This window comes from Onthophagus taurus, chromosome 2 (assembly GCF_036711975.1).
Source record: "Onthophagus taurus isolate NC chromosome 2, IU_Otau_3.0, whole genome shotgun sequence".
Taxonomy (NCBI): domain Eukaryota; kingdom Metazoa; phylum Arthropoda; class Insecta; order Coleoptera; family Scarabaeidae; genus Onthophagus; species Onthophagus taurus.
This window is the reverse complement of record NC_091967.1, coordinates 30,630,020-30,644,309: the sequence shown is the minus strand read 5'-3', so window position 1 is coordinate 30,644,309 and position 14,290 is coordinate 30,630,020. Positions and strand designations below refer to the sequence as shown.

General features: G+C 34.7%; 2 protein-coding genes across 2 annotated transcripts; one reads left to right on the top strand and one right to left on the bottom strand.

Annotated features, from left to right (window-relative positions):
• The first annotated feature begins 3,664 nt into the window (after positions 1–3,664).
• LOC139432749 (uncharacterized) lies at positions 3,665–8,074 on the top strand. Its single transcript, XM_071201517.1, has one exon. The coding sequence runs from the start codon at positions 3,665–3,667 to the stop codon at positions 8,072–8,074; it is 4,410 nt and encodes a 1,469-aa protein (XP_071057618.1).
• A 4,113-nt stretch (positions 8,075–12,187) lies between these two features.
• Positions 12,188–12,805, bottom strand: LOC139432748 (uncharacterized). Its single transcript, XM_071201516.1, has one exon. The coding sequence runs from the start codon at positions 12,803–12,805 to the stop codon at positions 12,188–12,190; it is 618 nt and encodes a 205-aa protein (XP_071057617.1).
• Positions 12,806–14,290: the final 1,485 nt, after the last annotated feature.

The window sequence follows — 14,290 nt, the reverse complement described above, 5'->3', positions numbered from 1 at the left end:
TTTTTTTTTTTACAATCTTACTCGCTGAACACAAGCTTGTGGTAGAGAAGGTTATTAATAATTTTATAATATTTTTTTTACTATACAAACAGGCTTCGTCTAATTAACAAAAATTATATAAATAGAATTAAAAAAAAAAAAATAACATTTGTAACATTTAAGATTTTTTTTATATTGTCAATTCTTAGATTTTTTTTTTATTATAAATCATTACCTTACAGTATTTCAAAATATTTTTTTTTCCTTATAATACCCTGAGAGTGTAGCAATCTTTTATATCCCATATGTCCTATACCTAACATTTAGTTTGGGAAATAATTAGGGTTTTTTGAAAAATGCACACAAATATCGATATTTAACCTAGTGTGTCATGAATACCTAGTGCGACCTAGTAAATAACCGAATGAAGTGAAGGTTTGAAAATTTGCAGACTTGTGATGTTTGATGCCAGCTTGATGCCAACGCAATTAATAATACTTAAATCTGAATTTTAAAATTTTTGTATTGGCCAGAACCCTGTAAAGTTCTAATGCACGGTCGTCGTGGATGACCCTGTATATATTTTTAGTTTACAGGAAACACTTGGCAAGGTCCCGATCGTTCATTTTTGGAAAATGTCATTTTGCTGGTATTTTACAACTTCAGGTACGACAAAAAACATAGTAAGAAAATTACTTTTTTGGAAAAATGTCCGCCATTTTGCGAAAAATCGAAATTTTGAAAAAGTGAACGATCGGGACGTTGCTGACGTAACAATAAGTAAAAGTCTTATTGAATTTGTTATTTCAGATAACTGGGGTAGACCCAATACTGTACACCGTTTCACCCTTCGCTTCTGACAGGGGCGCTGTCAAAGCCATCTTCGAAGTCAACATTGACATGTAAAAAAATCATGTGTGAAATTCAATTAACCTACAATAAAATAAACAAAGTTTCGTATCGAAATCTTTTCTGGGTTTTTTATAATAAATTCTTGAAAATTGGCTCTATAATTGGCCTACAAGGTGTAAATCCCCCTTAAAACCAGAAAATCGGTTTATTCGCGAAGACCATTTTTCTGATTCCGATTGTAGCAATCCTGATAACAACTGATTAAAATATAATTGCTGTCCAAAACCTTATCCTAGGACGTCTGCCATGACATCCCAAGCATCCGATAATTACATATCCGGTAATGCATCTTCAATTATTCCTGCTAATAGATAGAATAGATTTGAGCGGTATATCGGATAATGTTGAAACAACAGGTGTTTTAAAAGAAAATTTAGACCCGCGTGATAATGTTAAAATTCATCGTGATATACAGTCGAAATTGTCAAAGTTAAAATCACAGCTGAAAAGCGCTAAAGCTGACGTGAGTTTTGTTAGGAAATTATATGATGAGGGCCGATTTGAGTTCATCGAATCTATTTTGAATTCCGTAACAAAGGAATTTATTAATTCTATTACGCAATTCTAGTAGATCTAAGTCAGGTAAAAGGTGGACTATGTATGGTGATAAACTAAATAATTTAACTAATTTAACTGAAAAATTGTTAGAAAATATAAAAAAAATTTACCTCATAATATTTATTTGACATTTAATGATAATGTTCATGTTACCTTCAATAAAATATACAATAATGTCAAAAAATTAAATATAAGGAAGTTTGATAACTTGAATAGGGATATAATTAAAGATTTTAAAGCTAGTTTCAACTTGGACAATGTTGATAAGTGGTTAGTTAATACCACAGAGGTGGAGATCCCTGAGAGCGTCAGGATCCTGTTGTCGTTGGGCCCCAAATTTGTGGATCCAGAGTTAAATAAGAAAGCCAGCTCAAAAACCTTGTTAATGGAAATTGAAAATGTAATCTCTTCTTGTCCTGGTAATAAAAAAAACTTAATTAGAGCAAAAGCCACCAACATTCTTACCAATTATTTGACTTCGGAAGTTTTCCCCACAGGTGTGGAAGCTCACTTAATACGCATGAAGCATGAAACAAAAAAATTTCTCAAAGAAAACCCAAACATCATCGTTACGAAAGCCGACCAGGGCTCAACAACGGTTTTGATGAATAAAAAACAATACATAGATAAAACGGAGGATATGCTCAAGGATGGAACCACTTATTTACAACTAGGCAATAAAGACCTTGCAGGTGTTACCCAAACTAAGATCAATAGTATGATTAAAGATTTGTTTAATGCCAATTACATCAATGAAGCTGAATTAAAGAAACTTATCAATAACAATTCTATCGTCTCCAAAGCATATTTCCTACCCAAAATCCATAAAGTTAACTTACCTTTGAGACCCATCATTTCTGCTGTGGGGTTTGCGTCTTATGGTGTCGCCACGTGGATGTCGTCAATTTTAACATCGTCCTTCAACTTCAGAAATGATTATAATGTGAAGAACACGTTTGACTTTGTAAATGAACTAAGAGGACTACAGTTACCCCCTCATTTTATGGTGGTTTCACTAGATGTAATCAGTCTTTTCACTAACATCCCTATAGAACTAGTTGTGAATATAATCAAGGAAAGACTTTCAACTGTATTTAATAACACTGTCTTCACGTTTAACGGAAAAACCTATAAGCAGGTTTTTGGCACTCCCATGGGATCTCCAATCTCCCCTATCTTAGCGCAAATTGTAATGGACTATTCACTAGATATGATTATACCTCAATTGGATTTTCAATTGCCGTTTATCAAGAAATATGTAGATGATATTATTTTAGCTATACCCGAAAGTTCCCAGGATAGGGTTTTGTCCCTTTTTAATAGTTTCAATAAGCACATTCAATTCACTATAGAACTAGAAACCAATAGGTATGTACCATTTTTAGACACTAAAGTTATAAGAAATGACAGCAACCGGATTTGTTTTGACTGGTACACCAAACCGACGTATTCGGGGAGGTATATCCTGTTGTGAATCAAAATATTAAAAAAATAACTAATTATAAAAAGTGGGCTACGACTACTGTATTTTTATAATAAAAAAATGATTAACGAAAAATATAAATAATATGAAAAAGTCAATATAAGATTGTAATTAATAAAATTGTTAATAAACATTATCATATTGAAGAAATCGTATAATTTTCTGATAATTAACATCGACGAGAAAAAGAAGTCTTAATAACTGGTGGCAGCGGTGGGATAGTCCGATCAGCACGAATTCCACAACAAGAGAAATTGTATCCTTGTTTCGATGTTGATTTGAAGAAAGCGAAGCTCAAGAAGCGGCAGCAACCGGAAGGAGAAGCAAAGATCACGGGATAACAGCGACCTAAAGGAGAAGCAAAGCTCACGTGACGACAGCAACCGGAAGGAGAAGCGAAGCTCAAAGGGCAACAACGACCGGAAAGGAAAGCGAAATTTGCAGAACAGCGACTGGACGGAGAAGCGGTGCTCACGGAGCAACAGCAACCGAAAGCAGAAACGTAGTTCAAATTAGAAAAGATAGAAATTCAACAGGAATTACAAATAGTAAGTAGCATTTGTTTTCACTTGAGATTTTGTGGTCTCATTGAAAGAGTTTTTATAACAAATAAACAACCAATTCCTATTATTTTGTAAGTTGGATCAGTTTAATCTAACTGTAAAGAAATTGTATTAATTTTACTATTAATTGAAATAAAAGGTTACGTTATTAGTCTGTATCAAAAATAAAATGAGTTCTGAGGCTGAATTTAGTATTTTCACGGTGCATGAGTTAAAATATATTTCACAGTTATTTGAATTACCTGAAAAGAAAAGAAAATTAGAAATAATTAAAGAAATAATAAATTCTAACTACACTGTAGATGAGGTTAAAATAGAAATAATGACTTGGACTGAAAATCCTCAAAAGGGTAGATTAGAAAAGATTGAAATAGAAAAAAAAGAAAAAGAAGAAAAAGAGAGAATTGAAAGATTAGAGATTGCTAAGTTAGATACTGAAGTAAAACTTGCACAGTTTAGGGTGCAAGGTATTTCTGAGAATTCTAATTTTAGTAATTCTAATATCAATAGTTTTAATATGAATAAGTATTTACAACCATTTAAAGATAACGGTGATATGAGTTTATTCCTGATCAACTTTGAACGGGTTTGTATTCAATTAAACTGCGGGAAAGAAACATGGCCACTGAGATTGACCAGTGTATTGTCACCGGCCGCAAATGAAGTTGTGGCTAGATTAAGCGAAGAAGATGCGAAGGATTATGATAAAGTTAGAGCCAGTTTATTAAAAAAATATCAGTTAACTTCTGAGGTCTTTAGGGCCAAATTTAGATATAGTAAAAAGAAATTTGATCAGAGTTATGCTGAATTTGCTTATCAATTGAAGAATAATTTTAAAGAATGGATTAAATGCGAAGGGATATGCAGTGATATAAATAAATTAATACAATTAATATGTTTAGAAAAGTTTTACAGTTCAATACCATCTGAAATGAGATTTTGGGTTGAAGATCACAATAAAACAAAATCAATTGAAGAAGCAGCGGAACAAGCAGATGTTTACATTTCGAAGAGGGGTCCTATTAATGATAGAAATGGATATAATAAATTTAAGCAGGAACATAAAACATCAACACAAAGGGAAACGAATCAGAATAATCCTTCCAATATAGAAACAGAAAGCGAAAGGAAAGGAGATAAGAGAAGTTTTGATAAACGAAGACCATTTAAATGTTATGCTTGCGGAGGAATAGGTCATTTTAAAGGATCAAAAGAATGTCCTAATTTCAAAGAAAGCAAAGAAAATAAGCAAGTAGTAGCTACCTTAAATACTAAGAAAGAAGTTGAAGAATTATTTGCTCCATATACTTTAAAAGGGGAAATAAATGGTAAGGAAGTAAACATTTTGAGAGACAGTGCTGCGAGTTATGATGTAGTACATAAAAACATTGTCAAAACAGAACATTATTCTGGGAAATATGTACATGTTAGAGGAGTACTGAATGAAGAAAGTGTGGCTTTACCAGTGGCTGTAGTAAAATTAAATTTACCAGAAATAGGAGAACTTGAAACAGAAGCTGCAGTTACAAGTAATTTGCCAAACGGATACTCGTATCTATTGTCAAATAGAACGTGGGAAATGTTCAGTAATGTGGATAATGTACAAAATGTATTTGCATTAACCCGATCAAAATCAAAAAAATTAAAATTAGAACAACAAAGTATTCCAGTAGAACAAAATCAGAAAAATGAAAAGCATAAAGAATTAAGAGAACAGGAAAATAAAGTAAATGAAAAGGATAAACAAAAGAAGGAAGAAAGTGTTTTAGAAGAAATGTTGATAATTCCTAAAGGAAAAACTGATTATGATGATATAACAAAGTTAAATCCTAATAAACTGAGGTTGTTGCAGGGAGGAGACCCTACGTTGAAAGAATACTATGATAAAGCAGAGATTAAAGAGGACAAAAATGGTGTTAAATTTAAAATCTTAAATGGAATATTGCACCGAAGATTTGTAGACAAATTAGGAAGACACTATGAACAAGTAGTGGTACCAACAAGTCTACGAGGGAAGATAATGGATATTGCGCATGATAATATGTGGATGGGCCATTTAGGATGTAAAAAGACGGTTGCAAGAATAAAACAAAATTACTGGTGGAGACAACTAAATAAAGATGTCAAGAATAAAATAAAATATTGTAACGTATGTATGCGTGTAGGGAAAAGCACAGACAAAGTAAAAGCGCCTATGTGCCGAGTTCCAATTATAACAGAACCGTACAAGAAAGTAAATGTAGATATTGTCGGACCTTTGACTAAAACGGAAAAGGGAAATAGGTACATACTTACCTTGATGTGCTGTGCAACTAAATTTCCGGATGCAATACCACTACAAGTAGCTGACTCAGAATCAGTGGTAAAAGGATTATTGAGCATATTTTCTAGAGTTGGTTTCCCTTCAGAGATACAGACAGATTTGGGGAGAGTGTTTGTTAGCAACCTAACTACGGAATTTTTGGAACAAAGTGGTATTAAAATAATCCACAGCTCTGCATACCATCCTCAGTCAAATGCAGTAGAGAGATTTCATGGAGTGTTTAAAAGAATACTCAGAGCTTTGAGTTACGAACATGGAAAAGAGTGGGACGAGTACATTGATCAAGCATTATTTGCCGTAAGAAGTGCGCCACATGCGGCACATGGTTTCAGTCCTGCGGAGTTATGTTATGGAAGGCAAATTAGATCTCCATTAAGTATGTTAAAAGCCTTATGGAATGGCAGAGATACTAATGAACCAGTAGTTAGTTATGTATTGAAATTACTTGAACGATTGAAAAACATGCAAGAAATTGTAGAAATTAGTATGAAAGAAGCACAGAATAAATCAAAGAAATATTATGATAAAAAAGCAAAGGAAATTATTTACAAAGAAGGGGATAAAGTGATGATATATCAGCCAGCTAGAACGAATAAATTACAAATGCAATGGGAAGGTCCAAAGAAAGTAGTAAGGAAAATATCAGATACCAATTACATATTAGAAGACCTAACTGGAAGAAGAAAGCAAACCCTTATACATGTAAATTTATTGAAACCTTATTATGAAAAACCTGAAATAGTTGCGATGTACGTAACATCTTCGGGGGAAGAAGAAACAGAAATGAATATATATAAATTGGAAAAGAAAGAGGAAGCAACTTTACTGGCTACAGAAGTTTTACAACAATCAAAGGGAATTGGAGAATTTACAGAAGAGCAAAGAATGGATTTGGAGAATTTAATTGGAGAATTTCCTGGGTTATTTTCAAATCGCCCTGGTAGAACCAATTTGGTTCAACATGATATTGCTTTGAAAGAAGAAAGGATTATCAGAACCAAACCGTATTCACAATCTCCGAGAGTACGAGAAATCATAGATGAAGAAATAGATAAAATGCTTAACTTAGGCGTAATTAAACCAAGTGACAGTCCATATTCGTCGCCGATGATTATAATAGAAATAGAAGGTAAAGAACCAAGACCAGTAATAGATTATCGGGCTTTAAATGCTATTTCCATACCTCAACAACACCCAATACCTAACATAGAAGCTTGTGTGGAACGGTGTAGTAACGCAAAATATTTAAGTCTTATAGATGTTGTACGAGCTTACTGGCAAATTGGAATGACTGAGCGTGCAAGTAAATATGCAGCTTTTATAACTCATCGAGGAGTATTTGAACCAGTAACTTTGCCATTCGGACTTCAATCCGCTCCATTTTCTTTTCAAAGATTAATGGATAAAATTTTGGAAGGTTATAACGAATTTGCCGAACCTTATTTAGATGATATAGCAATACATTCAATGACATGGAAAGATCATTTGAAACATTTGCGACTTGTGTTTACAGCTATGCATAAGGCAGGTCTTACAATAAAGGCAAAGAAATGTGAGTGGGGAAAAGCTCAAGTTGTTTATCTAGGACATAAAATAGGACAAGGTTATAGAACTCCATCTGAAGCAAAAGTAGCTGCAATAAAAGAATTTCGACGACCGGTAACAAAAAAAGATATTAGAATCTTTTTAGGGATAACTGGATATTATAACCATTACATACCAAATTATGCAGAAATTGTTAGTCCTTTAACAGACGCTTTACGAAAAGGAGCCAAAAACAAGGTTGAATGGGATGAACAGAAGGAAAACGCATTTAATAATTTAAAACAAGAATTAACTAGTAGTAAAGTGTTAAAAGCTCCCAATTATAAAAGAAAATTTATAGTACAAACTGATTGTTCAAAACGAGGAATGGGAGTTACTTTATCCCAACGTGATGACGACAATAAAGAATACCCTGTACTGTACTTAAGCAAAAAGCTAACTGAGAGAGAACAAGCTTACAGTGCAAGTGAGTTAGAATGTGCTGCATTAGTTTGGGCAGTGAATAAATTAAAACCGGATCTATATTTAACTCATTTTATTATTGAAACAGATCATTGTCCTCTGACTTGGTTAAAACAAATGAGTAATAAAAACGCTAGACTATTAAGATGGGCGCTTTCTTTACAAACGTTAGATTTTACGGTAGTTTATAAGCCTGGAAAAATGTGTGGCAACGTCGATTCGTTATCTCGTTATAATATTGAGATGTAAGTTATTGTTTTGTGACTTAAATATTAGACGAATTTATCATGTTATTATTTGCCCAATGTTTTAATTAAGAGACCATAAAACCTTGAGTTGGGCAAATGCTTACTTGTGATGAGAATCAGCCTATTGGATGTCAGAAAAGTAGATTTCTACCATCAAAAGGCTGATTTTACCGGGCGCAAGTTGTTGTGAATCAAAATATTAAAAAAATAACTAATTATAAAAAGTGGGCTACGACTACTGTATTTTTATAATAAAAAAATGATTAACGAAAAATATAAATAATATGAAAAAGTCAATATAAGATTGTAATTAATAAAATTGTTAATAAACATTATCATATTGAAGAAATCGTATAATTTTCTGATAATTAACATCGACGAGAAAAAGAGTCTTAATAATCCATTTCTCATCCTTCCACAAAATTAAACACAAAATTAATACTGTCATGGCCATGAAATATAGAATTACGAAGATCTGTGAACCGCAGTGGATCAACACTAACCTTAATAAACTTAAAGAAATTTTTGTAATCAATAATTACCCTTCCAAACTTTTGAACAAATTGCTCTTTAGTTCTTCACCATCAAACCAAAATTTGGACCTTCAGTCAAACACAGACAACAATCCGTTTATATACAAGAAAATTACTTATATACCTGAACTTACACAGAAACTGATCACTATGTTTAAAAGTAATATCCCCAATAATGACATTAAATATATCGAACATTATCCGTCAAAACTTTCTACGGTGTTTTCCAAACTTAAGGATCAGACTCCGTTGGAGTACCAGTCAAACGTTATCTATGTTGTACCGTGCTCCTTGTGTGGGGGTAGATATGTGGGACATACATGTCAATGGCTCAAAAAACGTCTTAGTAAACACAAAAGTGACATTAGAATTTCGAAGCGTGGTTGTGCTTTGGCTCAACACTGCCTCGACAATAACCACCCTTTCAACTTTGATGAAGTTAAAATTTTGGACAGAGAATCTAATTATCACAACAGATTATTCTTGGAAATGTTCCACATATCTACCCAACCTAACACGATTAATTTTAGGACAGATATAGATGCTTTGAGTAGCATTTATTCGCTGGTTTCCGAAATGCACAAATCAACTTAACTTTTTAAAGTTTTAAATTTTCGCGCTTCCCGCCTCACGTGAAGTTGTCGATTTAAATTGTACCGTTGTACGCAGGCGCTTATGCCACAGGTTGTTTTTAACGACTCTCTCGCACGTGTTTTCGATGCCGAGTTTTACGTTTGATTTCTCTGTCTTTTTCGCCTTTTTCCTGGCAATTGTAAGTTTTATTATTTTTGTAATTACTTATTGTTTACTTTTGGTTTTGTTTGTAGTAAATGCTTAAGCCCTGATGAAGTAACAATTTATTTGCGAAATATTGGCATTGAAAAAATAATTGCGTAAAATTTTTTATCACGATCCTATCCTGGAACAATCGCCTCGTCCTTGTTACCTACAAGCCCATTTTGAATTACCATCAATAAGACTTAAAAGGCCTGTTGACCAACATGTCTTTTCGTACCGGTTTAACACGTTAACTGCCGGGCCATATTTAGTGGTCAGGTCCATGGCGCCAAATGACTGTGTAATTTTTTTTCTTCGCCAAATGTTACAAAATAGGCTTTAATAATGATGCAGATTCTAAAAAGATTTTATTTATTGTATTTGGAGGTGTGCATAGAATATATGCACGTGGCGTACAACTACATCTTGATGGTCCTACGCCGTGTGCATACATTGTATGCACAGGTAATTGCGCAGACGCGTGCGGTGTTGGTAATAATGGTAATAAACGGCGTGCACGTGGTGTTGAACTGCAGCGGTCCTCGTGGTATAGTGTGGTGTGGAATATGGAAGAAAAAAAAACAACAGCGATTGCAGACGCAAGCGACGAAGATCCCTACGCTACTGACGATGATGATCCAGACGCTGATAGTGAAACACATGAAGTTGAAACAAGCAGTAGTGTAACAAGTGACAGTGAAATTAGTGCCGGTCCATCTAAAAAAAGAAAGCAAAAACGCGCCCAAACAAGCCGTGACGATCGCGTAAATTTGGCTAAAAATGACGAAGAGAGTGACGAATTCGACTCCGAAACTTCATCTCTTGACGATGTTGCGACTCCAAGTGATAACTGGGGTCTCATAACAGGAAATTACAACAATTTCAATTTTTCAGAACGTGATGGTATTTGCCCTCAGGTCGCTGCGGACTATTTAGATAAAACTGAATTAGAATTTTATAAATTACTTATTACTAGTGAAATCTTGGACACAATGGTAGAGCAAACCAACATCTACGCTGAACAAACTATTATAGATGCCATTGTGCAGGAAAAAATAGGCAAAAGTTCACGTCTAAATGATTGGGTACCTACTAACAGAGAGGAAATGCAGGTATTTCTAGGCTTACTTATGTGGACGGGTATTGGAGTCGAAATATTTTATATAAAAGTGGTGTCTCCAAAGTAATTTCGAGAAATCGGTGAGTTACTTATTTTTATTGTTACTTTGGTTGTATCTGTGTGTTTTACTAGATAGTTATTTTATTTATGACTATTTATTATATTTATTGTATATGTTTTTTAGGTTTGAAATGCTTCTCCGAATGTGGCACTTTTCTAAAGCCTTGTTTTCGTAAGGACACAACATGTCGGCCGACTTGTCGGTTATAACGTAAACGAAATGCATTTCTTGTTGGGACAGTAAAATGACATGTCGGTATCGGATACAAAAATCAACCGCACATGTCGGGTCACCGTTCATTTGTCCCTACGTAAACAGTCGTTAATTTGTGTTGTGATCATATATTATGTTGGGAATCCATGTTGTAATGTCATTTCAATAAAATAAAAAGTTCTGTATGCACCTTCGAAACGTCTTTTCGCTAAAAAGCTTCTAATATACCACCTTTTGCGTTTTCGAAGTGAATTCTTTTGTGGTTTTGATAACTTTATTGCAAGACTTCCTGCCAACACCACGAAAGCTGACACTACTTGTTCGACTTGATCGTCTGCCATTTTGACGCTAACTGCAGAGTTCGATTTTCAGATCGTTTCCACGACATGTCGGTTGCCGACAAGTAACTACGTAAACACACGTTAATTTTGTCAATTTGTCGCCCAACAAACATGTCGGGCCGACAAGTCGTCCGGATTTGTCCTTACGAAAACGTACCTTAACAATGAATTATGTACACCGCGAGACCGACTGTATAAAATACAACCTTTGATAGACTTTGTCAATACATCATATCAGTCTGTCATGATAGCTTCAAAAGCATTTTGTATTGACGAAAGTATGATCCCCTTTCGTAGAAGGCTAAGCTTTCGTCAATATATAAAAGGCAAAAGGCATAAATTTGGAATTAAGGTTTTCAAATTATGTTTGAAAGGAGGTTATACTTATAAATTAAAAATTTATGCCGGCCTGGAGAAGCAGCACAACGAACCTGTTGCTGATAATGTTGTTATGAGTCTCTCGAACAATGTACTAGATTCTGGTCGTACATTATATGCGGATAACTGGTATACAAGCGTTAGTTTAGCTAAAAAACTTCAAGAAAGGCAAACACACCTTGTAGGAACACTAAGGAAAAAAAGACGGGATAACCCAAAAGAAGTGGAGGAAAAAAAATTAGCAAAGGGAGAAATCTTTGGCCGACAAAAAGGTTGTATATCAGTTATGAAATGGAAGGACAAGAGAGACTGTTTGCTCGAAAACGGTTCGGAAACAAAATAAAAGGTACTGATTCAAAGAAAAAAAAGGAAGATATTAAAAGGAAAAGACCATGAATAATTATTATTAATTTCTTACTTTATTGTCCCTATCGCTGTTCCCTATCGCGATTTCGACACTATATCACAGTTTTTATATATATTATAATAATGCGTAACTTATAAAAATAATTTTAAAGTCGCGTTACAAAGGCGAAGTCAAAAATATGTGTGTGTGTGGTTCGGATCGAGCCGTAATTCTTAAATTTTTGCTAAATGCCCGCGCTTGCGCAGCCATTCCACCCACCAAAAAATATTAATTTTAATTATTTATTTTTTTTTTTTTTATAAGGAAAGTGTTGTTTATTTTATTTTATTTTGGCAACGGACAAATTTTCACTACTGGGCGCGTCAAACGACCAGTGCAAGTTTTTAGGGTGACTACTCTGACTACCCCGTCTTTTCCGGGGTGAATTTCTTCAATTCTTCCAAGGTCCCATTGGAAAGAAGGTCGGTTTTCATTTTTAATCAGAACCATATCTCCGACGACGGGATTGGATGAAGATTCAGTCCATTTAGTTCTTTGTTGAAGTGTGTGTAGGTAGTCGTGTTTCCAACGTTTCCAAAAATCTTGAACGGTTTTTTGTAGAAGCTGCCATCGATCGAGACGACTGCAAGGTACCGTGGATAGATCAGGATCTACAATACAAGAATTTAATGGTTCAAGATGTAAAAAGTGACCTGGAGTTAAGGCTTGTAAATCGTTTGGATCACTTGACACGGGAGTCAAGGGTCTTGAATTTAAAACCGCCTCGATCTGTGTCAAAACGGTATACATTTCTTCAAAGGAGAGCACTTGACTACCAATAACCTTTATCAAGTGAGTCTTAACTGACTTTACATTGGATTCAGCTAAACCATTAAAATGTGGTGCTCCAGGTGGGTTGAATTTCCATTCTAAGCCAAGTTTGACACCTACAATTTCTGCCATTTCTTTCAAACGATTATTACAGCCTATAAAATTGGTCCCTTGGTCTGAGATAAGTATAGAACATCGTCCTCGACGGGAAACGAATAGGCGAAGTGCTGCTAAAAAGGCATCAGTGGATAAACCTGAAACAAGTTCAAGGTGAATGGCCTTGGTGGCCGTACAGACAAAAACACAGATATACGACTTGACAGATTTAGAACCTCGACTTCTATTTAATGTGGTAAAAACAGGTCCTGCAAAATCCACTGCAGCTTTGGAAAATGGTTTAATTTCTTCGATTCGGAACTTAGGGAGATCTGACATGACTGGTGCGTACGAACGTGGTTTCATCTTAAAACATGGAATGCATCTTGATAATACACGATGGATTACAAATCTTGAGTCCATGATCCAAAATTGTTGCATCACCAATGATAAGACAGTTCGGTATCCCGGATGCAAGAACTCACGATGAACTTCTTCCACAATTAATTCACTTAGTCGCGAATTCCGGGGCAACAACACTGGATGTGTCTGATCGAACGGTAACTCAGATTGTTTTAATCGTCCACCCACCCTGATCAACCCGCCACGATCGACAAATGGAGATAATGAATGAAAGGGTTTAGGAACTGGTTTATTGTGACGGATAGCGGTGAATAGAAAAGAAAAGGTTTGAGTTTGCACATGCTGAATCAATGAATATAATGCACCCTGCAATTCAAATGGTGATAATACCATAGAAAATGATTTCTTTTTTCGTTGGCAATGAAGAATGAATCGTTTACAATAAACAATAATATGTTTTATCTTGGATAAAGAAGAAAAACGATTAAGGAGAGTATCAAAGATATGAGATTCAATCACAATAGCATTTATGAAAAGTTGTCTTTGTTCCTCTATTGTGTCTTTCGCTTCAGCAGTCATAGATGGACTAGACGGCCAATTATCGGAATGATCACAGAGCCATGATGGGCCCTGCCACCAAAGATCGGAATTGATTAATTGATCAGGAAACAATCCACGAGAACCGCAATCAGCGGGATTATTTAATGACGGAACATGTCGCCAATGATTAATCGGTAAAATTTCTTGTATTTTAGTGACACGATTTGCCACAAAGACCTTCCATCTTTGAGCAGGAGATGCAAGCCAAGACAGCACGACTTGGGAGTCTGACCATGCATAAATGGATTCAAACTGAATTTTGTGTGATAAAACTTCATTGATATGTTCAAATAACTCAGTAAGCAGAAGAGCTGCACAGAGTTCTAATCGAGGAATAGAAATAACTTTAGAGGAGCTACACGAGCTTTAGCACAAACAAAATGAGTATAACATTTGTTTTCATTAGTTGTTGTTCGACTATAGGCAACTGCACAATAACCTATCTGCGATGCATCGCAAAATAAATGTAATTGAATGCTGGTGGGATTATCAAGGATCATACAACGGGACAGGTTAAATTTTGATAACAATGGGAGTTTGGATTTAAACATGTTCCAT

Excerpts from the sequence above, each read along its gene's own strand:
- LOC139432749 (XM_071201517.1), top strand. The coding sequence starts at position 3,665 with ATGAGTTCTGAGGCTGAATTTAGTATTTTCACGGTGCATGAGTTAAAA.
- LOC139432748 (XM_071201516.1), bottom strand. The coding sequence starts at position 12,805 with ATGGCAGAAATTGTAGGTGTCAAACTTGGCTTAGAATGGAAATTCAAC.